This window comes from Trachinotus anak, unplaced genomic scaffold, assembly GCF_046630095.1.
Source record: "Trachinotus anak isolate AG129_WGS33_773 ecotype Australia unplaced genomic scaffold, CSIRO_AGI_Tana_v1 ptg000002l, whole genome shotgun sequence".
Classification (NCBI taxonomy): Eukaryota; Metazoa; Chordata; class Actinopteri; order Carangiformes; family Carangidae; genus Trachinotus; species Trachinotus anak.
In genome coordinates, this window is record NW_027273853.1 from 9458044 (window position 1) to 9484930 (window position 26887).

Genomic DNA, 26887 nt, shown 5'->3' on the forward strand with positions numbered 1-26887 from the left:
AGACCCCCCGAGCCCAGAGCTTCAACTTGTGTTTGGCTTTTTACATGTAGCCTGTCTCGTTTGTGTCATTCTTAATGTGAAAATCCTTTGCACTCTAAATGTTGTTACTCCTTTCTGTCTCTCACTCTTTCTCTCCCCCCTTTGTCGTATCATTATCTAAGCCATGTTGAGCTAGGCTACCTCTCTTTCTCTATTAACAACCTCTTCCAGTCATTCCATCCATCCTCCAAGTCTCCCACAAGGGACTGGCTCTAGATGGATCTCTTTGGGTGCCAAGTATATAGTTTGTGCATGTTGGAGTCTCTGCCATATGTCCCGGTGGTGTCACTTCCTTAAATCTGTGCATTGTTTTTGTGTGTCGGGAGAGATGGGGGGGGGGGAAATGTTTACCGCACCGTCCTTACTGTACGTGGTGATTGGCGTTGTTTTTGTTGGTTTTTGTGCCTCATGGCTAAACGATTCTTGTGCTGTGCCCCTAACTTTCTCTTCTCTCCTCTTTGTCTCCTCTCTCTCTCTTCCTTTCGTGTTTTTGTTCCTTTTTTAGAACAAATCTCCATGCCTGTTTGCTCATCATTAGCCTAGCATGTCTTCATGATGTTGAAAGCCAAGCCAAACTCCTGGCCTCATCATCCCACCATTGTCTGTGATGTCTCTCTAAGCTCGCCTGACCAATACCTGGCCACCCACTGACCCTTGACCTTAGCTCAACCTGATTTTTCTGCATGTATATTAATTTTTGTTTTTGTTTTTTCTGTATAGAAATGTGACAGGTGGGAGAGAGGTCAAGCAAATCAATGTGAAAACTTACCTACGTTGAATTCATTTAAGAGACCTTTTTTGTTTTTGGAATGTTTTAAAAAAAACCTGTGGGATTTCTTATTTTTAATTTAGCTTTTTTTGTTTTGTTTTTTATGTTGCTTTCTTTTTACCTCTCTCAGTAAAGTTCACTTGAAAGTTGAATACAGGGATTGGCACACAGCTGTGCTATTTGGTGCCATTAGCAATATGTTGGCTTCTTTAAAAAAAAAAAAAAAACATGCTTCAGACCACTTTCCAACACTTTTGAAAGTCTGACCAGTAAACCCCCTCTCAGTGCTCTGTAATGATCTCTACATTTTGCGGGCAGTGTGAAGATTTACACCAAGGCTATTTAAAAATATATTTTCTTTTCATTTACAAAAATATCCAGTGTATTTACCTTTTTTTTTTTTTTTTTTTTTTGAACTATTGATGGCACAATAAAAGGTACATTTGCTCTGTTTAGAGAAATGACTACCTACATGAGTCAACTTTTTTAGAACTGATTCACAAATAGACAATCTGTGGTTTAAATGCACACTTAGATTACCTATATTTTATACCATTGAATCTATAGAAGTTTAACTAACAGAACCCAGGCAAAACGTTGGGTTTTTTGTAGATTATGTTGTAATGTCATCTGTGTCGGGAGGGGCGGGGGGTCTTCAGTGTATTACATTTTTAAAGAGGACTAAAATCACTTTGATCAATGTGACCATTTGAGGGTCATTTCTAGTCGATTAAAAACACTTTAAGTCAAAATTTCCTCTGCATTAATTGTAATTTCAACTTCTAGGGAAAAAATACTTTTTTTAAGGGTCACATTTTGAGTATGTAGGCTAACTTCTTTTTTTTTTTTTTTTTTTTCTTTTCCTGCGTTAAAGAAAAGTTTAGTGTTCAATTTCCACGGTACGTCTTGACTTTCTGTGAATTTCTCATTAATAATTTAATTAATGGATGTTTCACTTTGGTTTAGTTTGGATGCCTCATGTTGAAAGATGATGATTTACAATGTCTGTTAATCATACAGATGCCAGACAATGTTTTTCTGTTTTATTTTGTTGTTAAAGTGCCCATGTGTCAAACTCAGTGTTTTTTGAATTCACACAGCACTCTTTCCTGTAATATTACCTACTTTTCTTTACACACAGACACACGCCTACACACATACACACACACACACACACACACACACACACACACACGCCTACACATACACATACACATACACACACACACGCACACGCACGCACACTGCGACACAACACTTTCTGTGATTGCAAATGTGGGAGCCCCTGAAGAAGAGATCACTCGGACAGAACACACGACCTGTGGGTCTCTGCACGTTTTATAGACACACACACACTTGCTTTTTATTTTTGTGTTTTGCTGATTGTTCTTTTAAGTGACTTCCAGTATCATGTTTCAGTCGGACACGATGCATGGCACATTAATACTAAGTCCACCACAATAGTGTTGGTTTACAAATACATTCCATTTTTTCAACACAAAGTTTACACTTTTTTTTATCGGGGTGGTATTTTGTCTGTTGTACTACAAGTTGTTGATACAACCCTGGTAAAATAACAACCACTTCACCCACCCCCCCAAAGAAGGGTTCCCTAAAACTGCGTACCTGATGGCGCTAAAGAGTTGTCAACTCAGGGTTTTTTTTGTGTGTGAAAGTAGACACTCACACAGGATTACGACACAAATGCACAATTGTCACCATTTGACCTTTTCGGTTTGGATTTTATTTTTTTTCTTTTACTCAAAATACATAAATATTCCAAAAAAAAAAAGTAAAAGAGAGGTACCAAATTTGAAACAGTGCTGGAGGAAAGTGTAGTTTTGTAAAGAAACGTTAAGCACAATTGTGGGAGCTAATCACTTTTGCAGAATGTTGTGTGTGATTATAATCCCAAACTTTTCAAGGTACCACTGATTTCACTTTTTAATATGGGCATGTGCTTTTTACGGTGTGTTTTTTCTATCCAAATGCAATACAATATTCAAAGTGCCATATATACGTCTAGAAACTGCCTACACATCCTTATTAGGCCTTGGTTTAGAGATTGCTGCAGTTCGCCTTTTTTGTCTATTTATGCCAGTGTCATGAAAGCTCTTGTCACCTGCTCATGTCCCCCTTCTCCTCCCCCCGCTCTGTGTGTTGAGTTATTGGTTATTGGAGTTATGTGTATTGTGATGTATTCAATTTGAACAGTTGGTTAAAAAATTGTAGATAAACAATAAACTTCCCTATACATTTGAAGGTTAAACCTCTTTCTTAGTGAGTGTGAACACATATATTGTAACACTTTGCGATACAAACAATTGGTGATCATATGTGGTAGGGAATTTTTGAGTTTAATAAAGTCAAAAACAAGCTAAAACTCAAGTTTAAAAGGAAAAAAAGGACTTGGGAGCCATTTTAATAAGATCTTCAAGTGATAAAGTCGTGTGTCAAACACTGAAATGATTGCAGGACTGTGGTGATATGCAGTGTATGTTGAAGTGTTACTGTGAATGAATCAAAAAAAAAAAAAAAAAAAAAATATATAGAAAGCACAATGTACAGTCCACAGCGGTCCCAACAAGAACTTGACTCACTTCAGGGGCTTCCATCACAAATCCCGTTCAAGCTCTAACAATCACTTTCTTTCTTCTGTTTTCATATTCTGAAGTGCTATTTTTTGACAGTGTGGTAGCTTTGCATCTCTATAGATATTATCCTGATCCAAAAGAAGAGAGAGAAAAAAATCTTTTCCTGTGTTATTTTCTTGTCTGATGATCGGTCGGACTTTGTTCATGTTCCACCAATAATTTAATAGATGTTTTGTCTTGTCTTGATGAAAGCCAAAGTGGGTGCATCTTGATGTGATCTGTATTATACATACAGTAGTTTTTTTTTCTGTTCAGTCAATATCAATTTTTTTGAAACTGGGTGGGATTTGAAAAAGAAAAAAAATGACATACACAGGCTTTCCAATTTCTACAACTGGTTGTTCATATGTATTTTGTACCAGTGAAGCTTTTTATATTGGAAATTAAAGAAAAAAAAATCTATATTGGAAAAAAAATTGTCTGGCCTCTCAATGTGGCCTCGCCTTGACCAGGTCTTGAGTTTGGCCTCTTGGTGGTGTCAAGCAATTTTTTTTTTTTTTTGGTTTTGTTTTTTGTCTCTAAAAGATGCCTGAATTTGATTTTACTTGGATCTCTACGTGTTCCTCTCTTCGTTAATCGGTTTCAGTTTCGGGGGGGTTGGGATCCTCTAAATCGTGGTAAGTTTCATGTTAGTATTTGTGCTGTCCACATAGTTTAATGGTCATCAGGATTTCAGCAACTTGTGTGGATAATTGTCTTAGTTAAAGAGTTAACAAATCTGTTTAGTTTGAGCCTTGCTTTTTACCTGTGTAGAGTTTTCTGTTTTTTCCCATAGCGGAGTGTGTAGCCGAAAGACTCTGTGTTCTTTTTTGGTCAATGTTTGTTCATGTGTGGTGTGTTTCTTTGCCTCTGTCTCCAAATTAAACCATTTCCCCTAATATGGACTGTGTGTCTTTGTGTGTCTTTGTGCTTGTCCAGTGTTGTAAAGACATTTTACAAACCACCCCTCCCTCCCCCAGTGTGTCATGTCTCGCTGACTTGTTTCTATTCGTTGTGCTTCTCTTTGCTTCTTTCTGAGCAGGAACAGATGGGGGAGAGCAGATTATTCTTGTAAACTACCGGGTGTCTGATGGGACGGGCGGGGTGTTAGAGGTGATTATTTTGGGTTTCAGTTATGAAAAGCTATCATCTTACACATCTGAGAAGCTGCATTTGAATTTGTGTGAAAACAAAAACTAATTCTGTCAATATAAAGTTGAATTAATGGCTTTAAATGCCTTGTGTTTAAAAATCAAGTAGTGAAATGAATATGATCAACAAAAGTTAAATCAACCATTTTGATTAGAAATTCTCTTGATTTGCAATTTATCAGGTTTCAAGCAAAAACAAGAAGTTCCCAGTTCCAGCTTCTCAATGCAAAGGCTTGATGCTATTCTTCCATAAGATGAAACCAAATACCTTAGTTTTTGATGTATTTTGGACAAAACAGGTCATTTGAATATATTAACTTGGGGAACTTGTGAACTGAGCTACTTACAGTTTTTTTCTTACACTTTATAAACCAAACAATTATGGAATTAGGTCCTACGCCGAATGATTCATGTTGCTTCTCTATATTTTCTGTCGTAAATTTGATATATTTGGATTTTAGACTCGGTTGGACAAAACGAACCATCAGCAGGCGTCCTGCGGAGCTCTGCAAAACCAATGGTTGCTTTTCACCCTCTCCCATTCTGTAGACCAAATGACAATCATGAGATTAGCTGATAATGTTAATAATTTTAAGTTGCAGCCCAACTTCATAGAGAAGCTGTAAAGTCAAAGTAATGTCAGAGAATTGTCAGTATTTTGCCAGTTTCTGCTGGCTCACAGCACACACTTAACTGATGGTAGCTGTATGTTTGAGAGGAGAACTGTTAATGTGAAAGCTCTGAGATCAGAACTTTATCTATTATGACCCAAACTGTCACTGTTAAAGTGGCCACAGAGTCTGCAACTGAAAGACTCGGATCCTTTTTCACAGCCTGATATCATCCGTCTGCCTCGTTCTCCCCTCCGTAAGTCAGAAGGTGAAAGTGTTCACATTTTGTAGGTTATTCACCTGCCTCGGCTGCTTCAGACAGTTAATTCTCCAGCCACTTGAAAATGAGCTTCTACCGTCTGTTGGTAGAGAAAAATATAACTCTAGCAGTACAGAAGCGACAGTATAAAACAAAATAAAGAGATATTTCTGTTGCCACCCAGAGAGCCTCACCCCATCCTTTAACCAAGACACAACATGTTCTGTATCATTGCATCACAGTCTGCTGATGGTGGTGTGGGAGGAGAAGCCGGCAGCTTTGCTGCTTTTTACTACACAGTTTCCCCAAAATGGCTCCAGAAGCTCTATCAGTGAAGCCAGAATGTGAAAAAACACTTTTAATAAATGGAAAGCTGCTGAAGTTGTTTTCATGTTCTCAGTTATAAAAACACAAAGTTGGATGTGATTATATGTTTTATACATATGTGGGCAATCTGGGGTGATTTCACTGATCAGGATTATTAAATATTTCCCTTTTACATCAAACCTACCTTGCAGGAGGTGTCACCTTGCTTGTTGATTTGATGTAGTGCTGAAACAAGAGTTTTTGGGTCAGTGCAGAGAGACATGGCAGAAAATGGAGACCAAATGTTTGATTGCATCATGAAAATAATAACACACTTTAGAGGGTACATCTGCAGGTGATGTACAGCTCTGTTTCTGAACACAGTTTGCAGGCTTGGTCTTTAAAGAGCTGAGTAGATTTACCTGAAGATTTTCCTCCCAAGTTAAAACATAATCTGACACCTGAAAGACGTAGTGAAGTGTTTACTGCTGTGAAGTACTTACACCCAGTGGTGGAGAAGCTTCCAGTATACTAGGAAATAGCACAATGTCTCAGTCTACTATGCAGCTTTGTGGAAGCTTTAAAATATACCGGGCTATTACATTTTGGGTAAATATTAGGGTAAAAATAAATGGTACATTTCTGTACAGATGTCACAAGAATATAGTACATGTATATACATATATATATATATATATATATATATATATCAGAATCAGAATCAGAATCAGAATCAGTTTTATTGCCAAGTATGTTTTCACATACAAGGAATTTTTTCTGGTGATTGGTGCAATTGATCAGCAACAGTGGGGCTCTCTAGCCTTGTTGATGAGGCTAATAGCAGATGGGAAGAAGCTATTTTTGTGGCGAGAGGTTTTGGTCCTGAAGGACCGCAGCCTCCTGCCAGAGGGGAGTGTCTCAAAGAGTTTGTGTCCAGGGTGGGAGGAGTCAGCTACAATCTTCCCTGCACGCCTCAGAGTCCTTGAGGCGTACAGGTCCTGGAGGGACGGAAGATTGCAGCCAATCACCTTCTCAGCAGAGTGGATGATACGCTGCAGTCTGTTATTGTCCCTCTCCGTGGCAGCAGCGTACCAGATGGTGATGGAGGAGGTGAGGATGGACTCAATGATGGAGGTGTAGAAGTTCACCATCATAGTCCTTGGCAGGTTGAACTTCTTCAATTGCCTCAGGAAATACATCCTCTGCTGAGCTTTTTTGATGAGGGAGCTGATGTTTAGCTCCCATTTGAGATCCTGTGTGATGGTGGTTCCCAAGAAGCGAAAATGCTCCACGGTAGCCACGGGGGAGTCACACAGGGTGATGGGGGTGGGTGGGGCTGGGCTCATATATATATATATAATAATATGTAATATGGGCTATATATATATATATATCCCTGTAGTACAATGAAGTTACCATAAACTCAGAAGAGAATCATCATTTCCTCTAATAAGTTGATATTAAAAGTGATCTAAGTTGGCTCGTTGTACTTCCCCGGTTAAAAAGACTGGGTTTGTTGCGTTTTAAACAACTGGCCTACTGTGTACGGCATCTAACCTCCTGGTACCGGCCAAAATTATATGAAATGAGCAGATAAAGGAACATTAAGAACTTTTTTCAATATAATTACAATAGCTCACAGGTGGTGAATGATAATGTTGAGTCTCCTGTTAATAAACCATGTTGTGAAGCATTGTTACCTCTGCCAAAGAGGTTATGTGTTCAGCTGTGTCTGTTTATTGTGCCACTTAGATTACACAAAAAGTAATGATTTACACCGAACTTGGTGGAGGGATGGGACATGGTCCAGGGAAGCACCCATTAAAATCTGGGCACATCTGGATTTATTATGAATTATCTGGTGGATACTGTTTGACAATGGTCTTGGTCTCTGAGTGCCCTTCTAGGTATTGATTTAAGGCTTCAGAGCATTGAGTTATGAACAAGCAGCAGGTTGGTTTGATATCTGTCTTTCTATCAGGTAAAATGGTCATGTATTTTTTATTCAATAGTTCTGTGTCAGAGAGGTTGACCTGAGAGTTTTGTCTTCATCATTTCTGGTCAGGATGTACCAAATTGGAAATTCTTTACTCGGAATAACCCTTTGAGATGTATCATCTTGTTTTCAAGGTGGTCCTCAACAACAATAATACAATATAAACACAATTAGACATTTAACAAAAAAAAAAAAAAAATAACAGTAAGATAATTAAACTATACCAAATAAAAAAAAACTAACAAAATACAATGAACATCAAATACGACATACAAAATCACCATGTCATGTTCCAAGCAGGACATAAAAATTTATTATTCTTTCAAAATTTTAATGCAAGTGATACAATTGAGTAATATACTTTTAAAACATAATTATGGAGGTGTTAGTGTGGACATGTACAACTGATCCTATAATAATAAGAAGACATTTATGAACAAGATGATATGGACTGAATATTTACAGATTATTCCAATCAGAGGGAGCTTTCAAAATAAAGGCTTTCTTAGTTATTGACATACAGACTGCAGGAACAGAAAACCAAGCTGTATGAAGTGTCTCAGTAGATAATTAGAAGACAAATATACCATAAACAGTTTTAAATGGTGATGTAATTGAAATGTACACATTAGATAAACTGCAGCCAGTGTTGCTGTATTGTTATGATGGGAAATTAAAAGTTTCAGACATTGTACAATGATGAGTAATTTTTCAATGTCTGAAACAAATCTGCATTCTACTATAAACTATACTGAGAGGAAGAAAATTGGTTTTAGATTAGCATTATCCAGTATTGGTAAAATCTCTGGAGCGGCAAAGAACACCAATACCAAGGTTCATGTTCTTCACAATATAATTAACATGACAATTAACATGTGAAGAGGCTTTAGATTAGGATTTAATGTTTTGGTGAAAATCACAGTGTGAGGTTCAGTTTTATTGTACTTTATTAGCTGCAAGTAAGCCAGTGCTGAAGGGTATCAAAATGTTGATTTGTGCCATCATGTACTGCTCAGCTCATACAGTTATTGAGGCATTTACACATCTGCAGTTAACATTTGAGTCTACGATCTCACCTGTGTGAACTCAGGCTGTCCTTAAGTGCTGACTAAACAAAGTTGGTGCTGTTCTCAGGAAACGGGACAAGCCTGTTCTTGCATCGCTGGCAAAGTGTAGCAGCACTAGACAAATTAGTTATGACTGTTTCCTCCTTTATAAAATTTGTGATTTTAACAGATCAGGGCTGGATTGGTTTACTCTGTTTCTTTCTACATAATTTGATTGCAAATTTAGAAAATCAGCTATAACAGCTCCTCCATCTGGCCCGTCTTGTGGCCCTGGCCTTGCAGAGGGACAGTGTCTCAAAATCTGGTTTGAGGACTTTAAATGTTTTGGTTTATATGGAGCTCGTTTGTTGTAAAGTTGTTTTTTCCAAATATTGCAAGAGTCAGTCCTCAGTATGATACTGAATATAACCAGGGCAACATGCTCACAGCTGTTTGGGGCACAGCTAGTACAAATAGGCTACTTACAACATTAGGCAGAGGTTCAGCCTGTCATCTAAAAGTTAACAAACTGCATCATTATTGATAAACCAGTCAAAGAATACATTGCCGTGGAAATCAGTACTACACCCGGTGGAGTGAAGGGGACTGGGCGGCGGACCAGGGCCCAACACCGGCCCCCTGTCTCTGGCCCGGGCCCCCGGTTTCAGCGCCCCCTGGTGGTGGGGGCAGGTGTTGCGGACTATGGTCAGTGGAAAGCAGGGTTGCCAGGTCCCATGTTTTCCCGTGGAATAGGGCTATTTCGCAAGTGTTGCCACGGGTTGAATTGTTTTGGTCGCTGATTAGTTTGACCTACTTTTCATTCAAACCACACGAAGAATTAATATAAATAAAAAGCTAATTTTTAAACGAAACAGTTTGTTTGTGCCCAAACCCTGTCAGACCGACCCCAGCCCGTGTGTGCAGCGCTGTGTCCGGCCTGGCAGACACGTTTGAGTCCTGGTGGGGGGCTTGTTTCTCGGGCTGCTTGTGATTGGCTGCTGGGAGGTCGTGCTGGGTTTGTCACACAGACCTGGCAGCCAATACGTGGACGGGCACAGGTACTTCAGCCAATAGGCAGCCGGACGTGGCGCCTCCCCCCAGCACGCCTCTCCCTGCAGTATGGCCGCCGACCTGTAGCCGTGAGGAAGCCGCTGTCACAAATAAGATCAAGGCGCTGCACTTCAAAACATGTCGGCCGTACTTTTCCTGACAAAGTCGCTCAGCAGACTGCCCGCCGGTGTGGGCCGGCAGGTGGCTGGCAGCTGCTACCACACCGAGAGGGGTGTCTACGGGTACCGACCCAAACAGACCGGCAGAGACGACAAGTTGCAGAGAGACCGCATCGCTGCACTAAATCAAGGTCAGTATGGGGTTAATTTACGACGGGGACAACTTAAAATCAGCTAAGAAGAAGACGAGGAGTCTTTGTCGTGTTAAAATGATGTCACTGAATAAGAAACGTGCTTTGATTATTGTTTGTGATGTTTTTACTTTAGTATTCCCTGTAAGCATACATGTAAAACAACTAAGTCCCAGGATAAAGTCTCATTGTTGATTCAGAGGGTGTTCACCCAGTCACTGGCTCTGAGGCTATAATTTGTTTTGGAGCAGTTCATCCTGACAGCGACCTGTTATTTTGCTTTGTGCTCAGATCATGGTCTTGCTCGTCTGGTGGAGGCATACAGAGCACATGGACACAAGGCTGCTAAAATTAACCCCTTACTCCCCGAAAAGCCTGTCGCTGACAGTGTCCCGGAGATAAGCACACTGACTGGCACCGTGAGAGGACAGCTCAACACTTCAGGTACATGACAGCCGTGGATGGAAACCTACAAAAAAAACAAATAAAAAAACAACATGGGTCAGAGATCATGACCGTACATTTGTTTCTCCTCAAACCATGTTGTCTTATACATGTAACATTATATAAGCTGTGCTCATGATGGCTGAAGGACATGTGAGGCACAGGCCCAAAGAATCAGGTGGCTGTGGGAGCGGAGCGTCTGTAGGGAATGAAACTTAATATTTCTTGTTGGGAAGTCAGTGGAATTTCTTCAAAGAGGCGTAAAACTTTAGGAGACATGAAACAACTACAAAGAATTGCAAAACAAATGGAGAGAGATTCAACATGTCCACAGAGATGCTAAATTACAACAAAGAGACATAAAACGGCAACAAATTTAAACATAACAACCAAACACAGACACACAATGACCCCAAAGAGGCAGGAAATGTCTTAACAAGACAAAAAACGACTACAGTAAGATACAAAATGACCAAAAAAAGCCACAAAATGATTTCAAAGAGATGCAAAATAACAACCCAGGGCATAATTAAGTTGTTTTTGTGTGTCTGATGATCTGAGGGTTCTGGTTGACCTGCAAAATAACTACTACTATAACCGCTGTTTGCATCTCTTTAAATCTGGGTCTTTCTCCTGTGTAGGAGGGGTGGTGGGCCCAGGGGCCCGCTGTCTCATAATCCATCTATGCCTTTACTTGATAAAGAGGTTTTACTTTGCAACTGAAGAGTTGTTTTTATTCAAGTTTCCAGATGCATTGCCGGATAAACCGATGCTGAATCCTGACGGGCTAAGTGAGGATGATACCCAACTCCTAAAAGTCTTGCTGCTTGAGAGAAACTGAGACATGTCTTTCTGTAGGTCTGCGGCACTTTGGAAAGACGGAGGCTTCAGTGGAGGAGGTTCAGGCCTACTTGGAGGAAGCCTACTGTGGTCACGTGTCAGTGGAGACCAGCCAGCTGAGCAGCCTGGAGGAGAGGGAGTGGTTCGCTGATCGCTTTGAGGAGCTCAAGAAGAAAAGTTTCTCCACTGAGGAGAGGAGGCAGCTGGCCAAGGTCATGCTGGAGTCTCAGGTAAGTGCAAGGAGAAGGGCAAGAGTAAAAGCCCGAGTACAAAGTGAAAAAAAAGTACCACATCATCTGGCACATCTTTATCACATTTCACACGGTATGTGTCCCGTATTTTTAATGCATCTGTTTCTTTACTTTTTCTCTCACAACCTGCAGGAGTTTGACCACTTCCTGGCCACCAAGTTTGCAACTGTGAAACGTTATGGCGGAGAAGGAGCAGAGAGCATGATGGGCTTTTTCTACGAGCTTTTCCACCAGTCGGCCCACAGCGCAGTCACTGACATTGTCATTGGCATGCCCCACAGAGGCCGACTGAACCTCCTGACAGGCCTGCTGAAGTTCCCGCCAGAGGTTAGACAACAGCCACATTTAAAGACGCATATTTACTTTCATCCATGACCTGACAAGATTAGATTAGTTTTTTTTAAACTTCTGTAATTAGCTGCACACATAAACAAGTCACAGTCAGCTGCCAAAGAGTAAACCAGGGTGAGCTGACATCAAACAACATAGTTCTTGCACCATTTTTTCTCTCCAGCTCATGTTCCGTAAGATGCGTGGCCTCAGCGAGTTCCCGGACACCTCGCCTGCCATCGGTGACGTCCTCTCGCACCTCACCTCCTCTGTGGAATTGGATTTCGGAGCTGGACACCCTCTTCACGTGACCATGCTGCCCAACCCATCTCACCTTGAGGCCATCAACCCAGTGGCCCAGGGCAAAACCCGAGCCAGGCAGCAGCTCAGGAAAGAAGGGGACTATTCACCCGAAGACAGCGCCCAGCCAGGGGACCAGGTCGTCTGTCTGCAGGTGCTGAGTCAACAACAACTAACACACACATGCAGGAAACTATTGTTTACAATAAGATAAAGATTCAATTAACAGATTTCTCACAGATCTGTTGTGTGAAATAAAGAAAATAGCTTGATACATTTTTGGATTTAATCAGATTTAAATGAAATGTGGTGGAAAAAGTGACTGTTTTGATTCTGCTACAGATGCAGATTAGAGATGTCTAAACATTTTTTTTTCTTTTTGGAAGTTGTGCCTTTATTCAGCTCACAGGAAGAGAGGGGAGGCAGATGTGGGATGAAATTCAACAAAGATTCCTGGTTGAACACAGACCCTGGATGTTATGATAATGTGGTCATATCTTGAGGCCATCAGGAAGCCCAGAAACATTTTCTTTTGTTAAAATGTTTAATTGCTGTGAAGCCTTAGCTCTACACGCCTTTTTGTGTCAACCATTGTTTACCAGCAAACTGATACTGTCTTTAAACAAAACTAGTAACTGATGTAACGGCTGTGAAATATCATTTGAGTCAAAAACTGCACAAATCTGTTTTCACAGCCACTTTTCAGTTGTGAACATCATAAATCAGCTGATGGCCCACTTTACTTTCCATTGCTGGTCCAGGGTTTATTTCTCAGGGTGACAGATGATCACAGGCCTCCCTGGCTGTTTTGGAGGAGTTCACAGTCTCCGTTCAACATGGTAGACTGGCTGAGTTTGTGCAACTGTAAAGCAATAGGAGAGTGATGTAAAACACTTGTTAAAGACGCCTTTATCAAACTTCCTGCGTAATTAAGAGTTCGTAAAACTTAGAGACTGTGTCTGTTATTCGTCTCTCCACAGGTCCACGGTGACGGATCTTTCACTGGTCAAGGGATCGTCCCTGAAACTTTGACCCTCTCGAACCTCCCTCATTACAGAGTCGGTGGGAGCATCCACCTTATTGTGAACAACCAAGTGGGTTACACCACTCCATCGGAGAGAGGGAGATCCTCTTTGTACTGCAGTGACATTGGTCAGTGAAACTCACAAACAGTATCAGTATTAATTCATTAATTAAACCCATTTACATCGAATGTGTGATTATCAAATGTTGTGTCACAGGTAAGATGGTGAACTGTGCTGTGATCCATGTGAACGGAGATGACGCAGAGGAGGTGCTGCGGGCCACTCGGCTGGCTGTGGAGTACCAGCGGCGTTTCAGGAAAGACGTAATCCTGGATCTGATCTGCTACCGTCAGTGGGGCCACAACGAGCTGGATGAGCCCTTCTTCACCAACCCAGCCATGTACAGGATCATCCGGTTAGTTAAATACTAGCTTGTTTACTTTGTGTTGTAACACCTTTTCACCATCACTTTAAAAGTTAGTGTAGCATATGTTTCTTTTGTAAAAAGATCAGGAAATGAGTGGTTCCCGACCTTTTTCATTTATAAGAACAACAGTGTTTTGTTATGTTCCAGATGTCTGGGTTGTTATCAGTTCCCCTCTAAACTTCCCCTGGTTTCATCTAAATCTAAACTGGATGAGAGAGGAGTCCAAAAAGTTTTTTTCATACCTCATTAATCATCACACTAGGTTGGGAAACACTGAAAAGACTGATATTACAGCTGTTTATGGTCAATATTTGCTTTATAAAGAAATACTGCTGTTGTTCCAGTGCTGTTGATATTTGGCTGATTGTGAGACTACGTTTTGTATTATCTCTTTTTCCAGGAGGATCTTAATAGAGCTGTCAAATTAGCAACAGCTTATGAGATACTAGTCTGTAAAGCTTTATCTTACATTATCTATATTGGTATCAATATCAGTATTAAGTCAGATGGAAAATTGTAGATATTTGTTTCAACATCAAAATACCAAAACTCGAATTAAATTCCCGGTCTTTGGTAGCAGTAGTGGAAACATTGTTAAAAACATTAATATAGAAACAGTCAATTTAATTTTGAACCCGTGATTAAAAAGTCTGATTTTCATTACACTGAATACTGAGCAAAAATTCTCAGATTAAATAAACAGTTGTAGGTTTGAATCCCGTTTGTCTGTAGCAGTCACAGCTGCTACAGAGTAAAACAATGGCGCAACCTGCTTTTTATGATTTCACGCTGTTGACAGCCAGAATATCTCAGTAACTCTTTTTTGGCACAAACGTTCACTTGGACTCAAAGATGAACTGATTAGATTTTAGAGTAAAAAGCGACTTTGACCTCACAAAACATGTTTTTGGCCATAACTCATGAATTTATACTCTAATTATGACAAAATTTAACGCTAATGTCTAATATAATAAAATGCTGGAATGATTATATTTTGTTAAAATGGTCAAAGTTCAACTTCACTGTGACATTATGATGTTCAGTAAAAACATTATTAACTACTGCTGTAACTCAGGAAGGGGAGATTGTGGTTTCTGATTAATGTTGGTGATGCTGAACTTGAAAAACACCATTTAAAAGTATTCAAAGTTCCATAGTTGAAAAACTGAAACAGAAAAACTAACAAGGCCTTAAATGCCTTGTGTGCAGCCACTGGGTTTCACTAAGTTTTTTTGCCTACAAGTGGAGCCCGTTGGACAATACAACTGGAAACTTCATCTCAGCTGACATAACATTGTTTGGAGCATCTTGAAACTCCACTTAGAAATTAGAAACAGAGTAAAACCAAGAAAGGTGGTTTAGAAAATCCAGTACCTCCTGAATCATGTGTAGATTAACAAACTATTATCCCCAAACAGATGGATATATTGTGGTCAGTGTACAACAGTGATGGAAAGTAACTAAGTACGGTTACTCAAGTACTGTGCTTTAGTTCAGTCCTGAGCTACTTGTACTTTGCTTGGATAATTCAATTTACCGCTTTTCATCCTTTTTATTCCACTACATTAATTTGCAGATTAACATTTTAGAAGCTATAATGAGGTCATTCTGTAAATTTAATCACCCATCCCTATTTAAAATGAGTACGATTAGCCAATAATAATGATCCAGTGGTATAATGTATAATAAGTGAAATGTTTTAATACTTTTTCCATCACGGTTGTATATTGTGAAATAATACTGGTTAATGAAGCAGACATTGTCCCATTGTTGCTTTATTGCAGCTCCCGTAAGAGCGTCCCTGACTCCTACTCAGACCAGCTGATCTCTGAGGGCCTGATGACCGACACTGAGCGTGACGAGATCAAATCCAAACATTACGGCATGCTCAACGACAAGCTGTCCAACATGACCCTGTACAGCCCCCCGCCCACCAACCTGCAGGGCCGCTGGGGGGATCTGGTCGAGCCCCAGGCCAGAGTCACCACCTGGGACACGGGTGTCCCCGTTCCTCTGCTACAGTTTGTAGGAGCAAAATCTGTGGAAATCCCTGAGCAAATCCAGCTGCACAGTCACCTTGGAAAGACCCACGTACAGGTACGACCGTCGTCTCCTTCATTTCTGTTAAGTGTTCTTGTGTTGATGTTGCAGCAGCTGCATGATGACTATTTTTTCCTCCTATGTGAACTCAGGCTCGTTTGCACAAGTTAGAAGAGGGCACCAAACTGGACTGGTCCACAGCAGAGGCCCTGGCTTTTGGCTCGCTCCTCTCCCAAGGTCAGTGTCAAGCAGAAGATACATCAAGGCCAATTTCACAAAAAGACAGACGTCTGAATTTGTCCGTTGCACAAAGCAGTTTAGTTCTTGACTGTCTTAAGTCGGACTGTGGTACAATGAAGTCTGGGTAAATTAAGCCTTTTTTTTTTTTTTTTCTAATAAAAGAAATGGCTGACTGAAGAGCTGCATGTAACCACTCAGCTCTGTTTACCCCGGCAGGAAATGTTTCAACAGTGACATTGAGACTTTACTTTGGAAATTCAGTGAAGAGTGAACAATAACAATGTGGTCTCTAAAAGCTCTTTTGCTTCTCATAGCTCTGTCTATAACAATGTTAGCAAACCACAAATTATGAGCCTTGTTTTCCTGTTTTGTTTGTTGTTTTGTTGCCGGGTGCTACTGGTCACCTCAGGTGTCATTGATTGTTACCACGGTAACAATGGTTTCAGGACTCAGTTAGCCTCTGGGTAAGGTGTCAAGTGTTGTGATGAGTCAGTCTTTATTTTAGTTGCATTACTCTTACTTGCATTAGACTAATCTATGAGCAAAATCAGGACTGGCCTGACACGACAGACCAGTCTACAATATCTTTGTGAGACTGGCCCCAGATCAAATTTAAGGATGACTGAATTTTTTATTGCTGTCAAGAAATGGATTTGCATATTTGAAATGACTGTTTTTGCAGGTTTTGATATTCGAATCAGTGGGCAGGATGTTGGAAGAGGCACATTCAGTCAACGCCACGCCATGGTGGTGTGTCAAGACACCAATGACACGTACATCCCTCTGAACCACATCAGCCCTGAGCAGACAGGTTTCCTGGAGGTAACTCTTGTTGAGCAGAAAAAATCAACAGTGTGAACATAATCTGTCTAAATCATGACATATTTAACTCATTAGTTCTTCGGTAAGATCTTACCTCACCTTTACTGGAATCGGTAACATAATTGCTTCCCTTCATGAGGCATATTGTGGTGTTTTGTGTGTGTTTAGGTGTGCAACAGCCCGCTGTCTGAGGAGGCGGTGCTTGGGTTTGAGTATGGTATGAGTATCGCACAGCCGAAGCTCCTTCCCATCTGGGAAGCTCAGTTTGGAGACTTCTTCAACGGAGCACAGATCATCTTTGATACCTTCCTCACTGGGGGTAAAACTCTGAATACTCTGACACATCCACATTATCTAAGATTTTATAAAACCTTTTTAAATCTTAATACATCAGACATGGAACTGCTGCGTCCCCAGGTGAAGCCAAATGGCTGCTACAGTGTGGGATGGTGATCCTGCTGCCTCACGGCTACGATGGAGCCGGACCTGAACACTCTTCCTGCCGTATGGAGCGCTTCCTCCAGGTATGAGGGACTATCTGAAGCTGTCCCATGGGAGGGGCCTATTTAAACCCACACAAGCACATACATCACTTATAAACCATGAATTACTTTCACCTAAGTCACATTGTATGAGGAGTTTCAAGGGAAGCAGTCTGTCTCTGAGCTGAAGGGCACCTGTGTATGACTAGACCCCCCCACCCCCAACCCCACCCCCTTAACTATAACTGATAACGTCACTTTATCAGTGTTTTCACAACTATCCTAGAGACAGACAGTGAACTATTATTCACTATTATTTTCAGGGCTCTCTTATAAGACTTCTAAGACTAATACTACAGACCTAAAGGAGGAAAAATTATGGGAATCTTTCCCATCACACTTGAACACAGCATAACTACATGTTGAAATTCATCAGCTGTTTAGTGACACACCAAACACACCTGGGGAGTTTAATGTTTTGCCTTAAGCATTGCAGAAGTTCTCCTTTCACTCCTGTCTGTTTGTAGCCATGAGGTGTATTAATACTAACAGCACATGACATAGTTAAAGGGTAGCGTTAAAATTCTGTTAAATGTGTCTTAAAATAACAGTCAGGCGCCCGGGTGAACATTAAAACAGGCTTGGCTTGGTGTAATCTTTCCTCATGTTCACACTGGCCATAAAAAAGATCCCTTCATAATGTGTTTTGAATGTAAATGATGTGGGGGCAAAATCCACAGTCCTCCATCTGTGCAAAAAAAATATCCAAATGTATATGTGACGATCCTCAGTGGCTTTAGCTGCCTCAGTTAGACAAATCCACTGTGTATCTTCCAAAGTTGGTGTCTGAGGACAAAAAATGTATTCATTATTATGAGGATGATATAATTTGAAGCTTTGGCAGTCTGAGTTAGACAAATCAACTATGCATCGTCCACGGTTACAACCTCTTTGTGTTTTCCTGTTGAGCTGCAGTGGAAAGATGGAAACAAGAAGAGGGCGTGTTTTACCGAGAGGGTTGTAACTGAGGAAGATATCTGCTCACAATCAAGGCCCCCAAACAAAAAGGAGAATGATGAATATAGGGCACTACCCACTCAGTGGCCACTTGATTGGGTGCACATTGTACATGTACAATACAACGGCCTTTTATGATGTCTATAGTGTTAAGTTTTTGTTGACTTGTCAGAAATGTGCAAATGTTTATTACTGAAGTCATAGATAAGGGTGGTGTTGCACAGGACAACCATATATTTAAAGGTGTTACTAATTTTTTAGTGGGCGAATATTAGAAACATCTCTAAGTAAAATGGAGTGAAGCACAAACACATCACTATGACGCCAGTGCTAAAACATGTAATTTAATTAACTTTTCTATGACAGTGTCCAAAAGCTGAATATTACAGGTATCATAAAAGTCAGCGTTATGGCAGGACTGCGTTAGACTGCTCAGGTGTACCTAATAAAGTGTCTGAAATTACATTTTAATTTTACTGTGTGTGACACTCCATCTACAACCAGGTCCTGTAAGTGAAAGTGAACGACCGAGCAGTGTCAGACACATTTAGGCAGATCATTAAATCTCAGAACAGGTTGTTGCATCCTCACCAACATATTTTCAGAGGCGAGGACACCCAGGTTTAACAGAGTCGTTTCTGAGGTTCTCAGCCTCGTTCCCTCTTTGTTGATCTTGGAGGTTTTTACTGACCAACATGTGCAGTTTAAGAGAAACATTTTTATGATTATTTTAGTCTTGTTTTTAAGGTACGACTGTCTCTGCTGTTACTCATTAACTGGTGGGAAGGTCCAAGTCACCAAGTCTCTGTTGCTGAAAATCATTACCCTCATATTCTGTTACAGGGACCCCAGTCTGTTCTGTCCCAGCAGCTTTCTACCTGGTTATGTGTTGGTGTTACACATTACCTGAATTGTAAATGATTTTCGAACTCGTCCTCTGCTGTCTCTCAGATGTGTGACAGCAAAGAGGAGGGCGTGGACGGCGACAGCGTGAACATGGCCGTGGTCAACCCCACCACTCCCGCTCAGTACTTCCACCTGCTGAGGCGACAGATGATCCGAAACTTCCGCAAACCGCTGATTGTGGTTGGACCCAAGACACTGCTCAGATTTTCTGTAAGCACATTGTCAAGAACATATTTTAACATTTTATCTCCAACTTCTTTTTATTAGGTGGGTGAACAAATGGTTTTTTTTTCCTTTCACAGGGGGCGGTGTCCAGTCTGACTGAACTGGCACCAGGAACATCTTTCAGACCAGTGTTGGGTGACACTTCAGTCTCAGCAGGAAGGTACATTTTCATGATTGTTAAAACTTTTTTTTTGGGATGTAAATTATTCATCAGGGTGTCTGGTCCTCAGTTGGGTGAAATATATTTAGATGAATAATTTAAATTGCAGGACTTCAAAGGTCATCGATGCAGTGTTTGTGAACTAGTTTTCTAAAACAGGGCCTTTTTCATTTGATGTTCTGAAGGCACATTATTTCCTCTGATAGCTACCTTGACAAAATAAAAGGGGCTGAGAGCTCCTAATGTCTTATATTACTCTTACATTTATTCGCATATCATATCAAAACACTCAAACTGATCTCCAACCCAAATCAGATTGATAATATAATTTAATAAATCACCAAATATCAATATCCAAACGGAATGTACACTAATCCATCACTTTGATTAGTGTCAATGTTGGTGACAAAAATCTGAGTCAAGAACACACAGTCATGATAAAACCACTGCAAATAAACGTCCACAAATCTGCTTAGAAATCAGAGAAAAAAAGAAGCTCCTTCATTAGTAATCCAGTGATGGTTATCAGTTCATCCAACGGTGGATAATTTAAAATAGCTAATTCAGTACAATTCATTTTCCAAAATGTAAACAAACATGGGCTGAAAAAAAACCATGGCTCAAGTTGAAGCCCACAGGATTAACTCATTTAATCCATGGCAACATATTTCCTGTTTGTTGGAAAAGTTTAGTTTGTATCTGTTCTGTTATTCAGAAGAGCTGCTATCACTACATGTTGCCTACGACATATCTGATGTAAACAAACTTGACAGTGTAACACATCTGACTGACAAGTGACAAATAATTATTTGGTGTTGAAGACGGGTGGATATACCTGTGTATTTGACTTAGTTGCATTTGGAGCAGATTTACTGAGTGAAGTTTGCGCTATGCTTCCATGGTTTGTACAGACTATATTCTCTGAACCTAGTAGTGACTTCCGCCTTAAGAAAACCGGCTTAAACTTGGGAGACACTTGGTTCAAAAGCATTATCTACGTAACCCATGAAGTACATTAAACCCATGTTTTGTTGTTCCACTCAGTGTCCAGAGGGTGGTGCTGTGTTCAGGGAAGCACTACTATGCCCTGCTGAAACAGAGGGAGGCATCAGCAGCAAACCAGAACACAGCTCTGGTCCGTGTGGAGGAGCTGTGTCCATTCCCTCTGGAGGCTCTGCAGCAGGAGCTCAAAAAGTACCCCAATGCCAAAGGTAGAGTGACTCTGCACCACCCTCTCCTGTCTCCTGTCTCTACAGAGCTCCACCTCCACTCACTGCAGACACAGTAACACCAGCAGTTTGTTCGCTTCGACCTGGTGCTCAGTCTCTTTATGTTTTGTTTAGGCTGTCGCTGCTATATAACAAGTGAGCCAGGGCTCGCTCATGAACAAATGAACACTTTCATAAATGCGATCAAACACTTCCTTACTGTGTACAGTTGTGAAGATTTTACTGTAGCTTTACCAAAGTGTAACTGTTTTTTGAACCTCGTTTCACTTGATGCTTTTGCATAGAAATTTCTCATAAGATAAATTCAATGCAATTCAAATTCAAAAGTCAACTACATGTTTGATTTTGATTTAGTCAGCCAGAGATGTGTATTCAGCGCGATAGTAATTATTGTGTCTCTTTGTGTCCTCTGTTCCTCTTTGCTAACATGCCTTTCCTGTGTTTTGCAAATGTCATGATGTCTAAGGCATTTCCCTGTGCAACATTACAAAACATCTCCTCTGTGTGACTGATGAAAAAGAGGAAAGACAAGTTTATTTATGAAGCACTTTTCACACATCAATGCCTTTTTCTAGTTCCTTATAGAAAACTTGATAATGCATTGACATTTAAAAGATGGTTGGAAGGAAAATAAATGAAAAAATTAAAAGAAATAACACAAAAACGACAAAATAATAACAAAGATAATTGTGCAATAAAAGGCAGATCTTCTGCAAGTTCTGCTTTTCAATGTTTAGTTTTAATCCTCTTAACTTTGCTTTTTTTGAGAAATCTACAAAGACACCATTATAATAGTGTGTCCTACTAGAAGAAAAAAAAAAGAACATTTTCCAGGTCACTGTGAGGCACATGTCCTTTAACTCTCATTATATCTTCAATGTGGCAAACTTATTCTGTAATCGCCTTGATGATTTAAAAACCTTCAAAGATGTTAAAAAAAAAAAAAAACCAAAAAAAAAAAAAAAAACGGAGCCAAAGTGAGCAATGACCTTTGACCTTTGCTGACAAGAGAAACTCAGTTCAGTTTTATCTTTGATTTTTCTTCAGTAAACTTGGTCACCACTGTGGCTTGATACTGCAGCTACATTTGAGTGTCGAGCAGAAAAACAATTACAAAACCAGATACGCCAGTGAGTCACGCTAACTAGAATGCCACTGAGGAGGATGTGGCAACTTCAATAGAAATCTGACAGTGACCATTTTTATTGGTGAGTCCTCAAAACAGCATTCGAAAACCAGTATCTGACATCTAAAGTATGAGCTTCACCAGACCACAGGGCTGTTGAATTAAGTGTTTCTGTTATTCTGTCCACCCTCTGCAGCCAAATGAGTCCCGGTGCAGACTCCAATGCGATTGGTTAATTTTGTTATGCAAGACTTTACAAGCATGAGGAACTACTGGCTTCAACATCCTTCTCTTTACCCATAAATCTTTGGCAAATTGTCGGTTGTTAACCATACGTAGTGAAGGTGATTTTTGTTCCTCTATTGAACTTCACCACAATTACAGCACATCAGAAGAAGAGGATGCATTTACTGGTATTTTTCACAAATAATCAAAGTCACCTCTGGAGTTGTCATATTTTCATCTGGTCTTTGCAAGGAATTCTCATTCCTCCTAGTCTGATTATTTTTTTTTCTGCCTCCACTTTTACAATCTTAGTTTGAGTCATTGACTAAAGAGCGCTAAACTGACTCATTTTAATCAAACTGGGTTGATTAAAATGTAATAATGCTCATCTGAGTCGTCTTCAGTATTAGTGTCTGCTCACAGCCTTTAACCTCTGAAAGCAGTCGAGAGTGATTTTCAGACTTGGCTTCTCAAGCAACATACAAGCGGCCCTAACTTCTTGGTGGAGGTTGTTGGCACCTTAAGCAGCTTGTGACGAAGATTGGGCTGAAAAAAATCAACCAAATTTTCCGTTATAAAATAATTTAGCTGTTTTTATTTACAGATAATTCTCCGTCTAAGAAGCTGGAACTGATCATGAGTCAGAGATAACGCAAGAAAAGATGGTGCTCCTTGTAGTAAAGCTAAAAATAAAAAATGTAGTTTAACAGCTCATTGTTGGTTGTTGAAATTGTAGTTTGAAAATATAGTAAAATGTTTTTTTATGTAACTTTAATAATATTTATTTTAAAAAATCTGATTTCTCTTAAGGAAACTAAATTATGGAAAGCATAAACAGTTTATTTTATAATGTATTTGGTAGATGATCTAAATTTTATTCTCTTCAGTTATATGTTTTTTTCTTCGTGCCACTCTGAAACCAAACCTTCACCTTGTAGTCTTTGTAACTCAGTGCAATCTGTCATTGAGGGTTTCTTTCATCATTTCTTGGTAAAGAAGTGAGAGTTGTTCTATTCATCCATTTTATAAGACACTTCAGTATCTACTACAGCTTACAGTTTGAAGCCTGTGTGATTTATCTTAAGTCTAGCAACAGAAATTTGTTGGCATTCAAAACACTAACAGGAATTTTCATCAGTGCAGCAGCGCATTGATCGTAATTCTTGGCTTGTCTTTTCTATTTTCATCTCTAATATTGCTTTTCCAACTCTGATGTCGTTCAGTCCTCCCTGTTCGCTCATAGCTTGCAGCATTCCTGGGGTGATCAGTAATGTTGTTTGCCAAAGGCAGCTGAAAATATAATGACTAAATAATAGAGCTCCAACACGGTTATATTCATAATCAATTAATCTGCTCATCATAAAAGATTAATCCATTATAATAATTTCCTATAAGTTTTTTATAGATTATTTCAGCTCTGAAAAATAGATTCTGTTTTTCAAGGTTTACTTTCGATGTCTATACAAATGAAGTGAACTGATTAAACTCCTGTTAAACAAGGTTAATATAAAGAAGAAGAATAATGATCTGTATTTATGAAGCACTTTTCAAAAACAACTTTACAAAGTGCTTTACAGACAGGAGAGATTTAAAAACAATGAGAACATGAACATTCATGGGAACAAATAAAATGTAAGAAACAAGAGAAAATATGTAAATAAAAACAGTTAATAAATTAAATAAGATTTTATTACAAGGCTGGGTATTAATAATTCGCACTTTTATCAATGTGATTTTACTGGAACAAAACCTTAAAGTTCAGGTTTCACTTCACGTCTCTGTTTTGAATAAACCCACTGAAGCAAATCCAGTTTCAGTTTGATCTGAGCGGCAAGAAAAAAACTTTAACCAAAGTTTTGCCTTAAGTCACATGTTTGGTCTGACCTCACTCTGAGAAACACCGTGAACCGCTTCCTCTTTCACTGTCAGGTGTAATCGGTTTTCATTGCAATTCCCCCACAGAGTTCATCTGGAGTCAGGAGGAGCCCCAGAACATGGGTCCCTGGTCGTTTGTAGCTCCCAGGTTTGAGAAGCAGCTGGCCTGCAAGGTGAGCAGCGTTAGAAATCATCTACAATGTAAAGCCTCCTGCACTGTACATGCATTGTTGGTAGTAAACACACAGCACTTCCTCCTCTGTCCTCCTCAGCTCCGGTTAGTGAGCCGGCCTGCTCTGCCTGCCCCCGCTGTCGGCATCGGGACCCTCCATCACCAGCAACAAGAGGCCATCCTCACCGCCACCTTCTCCTAAGACTCAACAAGACTGGGAACCAACATAACAACCAGTACACGAGCTCCGGTATTACACTACATACTGAATGTGCTGTGGTCTTCTCACCATCATCACTTAAGAGCAGAGCTGCTGCGCGACAGATACATGGGACCCTCAGACGATGTGGCTGCGCGACTGTGAAGCAAATTGATTTAATAATTTAAAAAACACATCAAAGGAAGTATTAAAGAGAATAGTGTTGATAATTTTAATTGTGCTCTTATAGTCAAACAGGTTTTAATTATTATGTGTATGTGGTTTTGAGTCAAGGTCTGAATTGTAGTTTGTTTTTCCCCCTTCTTCTCATTTAACATGTGAGTTTTCTTTATTTGTTTAAGGTTAAAGGAACTATGGTAAGAAAAAAACACATCTGCTAATTTGGTTCGGATCTGAATCGGGGCCTTCGAGACAATGTTTACAATGGGATTGTAGAACAAGAAGCACTTTTAGCTGACCTTATTTGTAGCACTCAGGACTGTGTCTCGCCAGTCGTCTCATGCATTGATTCAGCCTGAGTTACAAAACTTTGTACTGTTCTGAGCAAAAAAATATCCGTGTGGCTCTTTGGAAATCTCTAAGCATTACCCTTGTGAATTTTATATAAGAATGGGAGTATTTTAACATTACATTTAAGAAGGAGATGAAACTGTTTCCGAACGAACAAAGGGAGTTGCTACCACTGTGATGTTGAATGTTATCTGTCCCATGAGAGGGAAACATCTGGGCATGTCATGGTACAATTTGTGCTAAAAAGTACTTGGTTGTTTAAACTGAGACTTGAGTTCAAAGTAACAGCATTAAAGGGCTAATGTAAATAAACAACATCAGAATCTTCAAATGGAAATATTTTCAAATAAATCTATTTTCACGTTCATGTGTCGTGTTTCTTTTCAACCAACCACGCACTTGTACGCTCACCTGTTGGGTCTGAAATACTCTGATATGAAAACAGCCTTTAGACTAACTCGTCTTTCAATTACTCAACAGCTGCTGGAAGAACCTGGAAAAAGATACTTTTGTGCTTAAGTTAAATTCTTGATCCCTTGATGACTTTTACATATAACAGAGTATTTCTATGCTGTAGTATTACAGATTTTACTGAAGTAAAATATCTGAGTACTTCTTCCATCACCATGGAGCATAAATCAAAGTAATATTAGTGAACTGCTCTATTGTAGCTTGAATTCAAAGTGTACATAATTCTACATAAATCATTAAATTCATGTGATTGATGTTGTGATCCATGAGTTACATGAACAGTCAAAGGTGCTTTACAGACAGGTGTTTCTATTATTTTGTCCATCCAATTGATATTAGTGAATTTAGGCTAAATAACAGACACGTCTCTGTTTCAATAAAAAACTGAACACTATAGCCATGACGGATTTGTTGCAGGACTGTTGTATTAGACTGTTTGGTTTAGCAAGGTGTACCTAATAAACTGACTAAATAAATATAATAATAAACATTGTCTTTAACATCGTCTTATAAAGGCATGAGTCGAATGGACCAATTCTTTTTTAAATTCATCAGAACATCTGTAGTTTGATTTGAGTCTCTCCCCTCAAGTCTGTTTGGTCGGTATTGATGTTTCTGTAACAACAGAGATGATCCCACTGAGTGTAAAAGCTTGTACCGGTGCTTCCACTCGAGCAGGATATTCTTAGTCTGGTTCCAGGCTGCTGAGATTTTGTCAAGTGATTTGGAAATGGTCTCGTACTCTAATAAACTGCGGTTTCCCAGTTGATTGAACAACTGAGCCAATCAGCACAACTGATGGCTGGACTGAGACTGGTATCGAACTGTTCCCAAGCCAGAAGCCAAATAAATCTTTTGCAGTGTGGATGAAATAGACAAAGCTGTTGAGTCTGTTGTAAATCTCGGAGGCACACTATGCATTGAAGAAATATGGGTTTGGTAATTAAATTCTCAAATTAATTCTCTGTTGAACTGATCAATCAATTGACTAATCATTGCAGCCCCAATACACATAAAGTGATTGATTTGACAGTTTCAGAACAGAAAATGGTTCAGAGGAAGCTAATGTCAAAATGGCATCACACCAGAATATTTCAGAACCTAATGCACATTTGTGCACATTTTATACTGGTTTTGAAGCTGTCTGCAAACCTGCAACCAAACCAACAACACTTAGAAGAAAGTGGAAGGGGGCCAAGGGTCACCTGCTGCTCATGAGCCCCCATAACTGGTAGCTACGCCCCTGCCCGTAAATTTCACCACATGGTAAAATGAAAGCATTTGTTTGTGCGACAACCAGACACAAAAAAAACAACCAAAAAAGACGGGACTTAATAAAACAGGAAGATGTGTTTTAGTGGAGACAGAGCCCGGCCCTGG

General features: G+C 39.8%; 1 protein-coding gene and 1 long non-coding RNA gene across 2 annotated transcripts; one reads left to right on the forward strand and one right to left on the reverse strand.

The window, feature by feature from the left end:
* Nucleotides 1-1961: 1961 nt before the first annotated feature.
* On the reverse strand, nucleotides 1962-2150 carry LOC139630955 (uncharacterized). Its single transcript, XR_011693254.1, has 2 exons — nucleotides 2042-2150; nucleotides 1962-2005 (listed from the first exon to the last, which is right to left on the reverse strand). It is a non-coding gene; the product is annotated as an uncharacterized lncRNA (long non-coding RNA).
* A 7740-nt stretch (nucleotides 2151-9890) lies between these two features.
* On the forward strand, nucleotides 9891-25403 carry dhtkd1 (dehydrogenase E1 and transketolase domain containing 1). The gene is made up of 17 exons (XM_071494854.1): nucleotides 9891-10170; nucleotides 10462-10614; nucleotides 11473-11684; nucleotides 11838-12032; nucleotides 12220-12489; nucleotides 13316-13487; nucleotides 13577-13775; nucleotides 15572-15884; nucleotides 15980-16064; nucleotides 16750-16889; nucleotides 17058-17208; nucleotides 17307-17413; nucleotides 19340-19504; nucleotides 19597-19679; nucleotides 20724-20890; nucleotides 24222-24307; nucleotides 24407-25403. The coding sequence occupies exons 1-17, from the start codon at nucleotides 9999-10001 to the stop codon at nucleotides 24506-24508; spliced, it is 2772 nt and encodes a 923-aa protein (XP_071350955.1). The 5' UTR covers nucleotides 9891-9998; the 3' UTR covers nucleotides 24509-25403.
* The last annotated feature ends 1484 nt before the right edge of the window (nucleotides 25404-26887 follow it).

Bases quoted from the DNA above. Each gene is read 5' to 3' on its own strand.
- dhtkd1 (XM_071494854.1), top strand. From the start codon at position 9,999: ATGTCGGCCGTACTTTTCCTGACAAAGTCGCTCAGCAGACTGCCCGCC. The intron at 15,885-15,979 runs GTACGACCGTCG...ATGTGAACTCAG, and splicing joins TTGGAAAGACCCACGTACAG to GCTCGTTTGCACAAGTTAGA. The intron at 16,065-16,749 runs GTCAGTGTCAAG...CTGTTTTTGCAG, and splicing joins TGGCTCGCTCCTCTCCCAAG to GTTTTGATATTCGAATCAGT.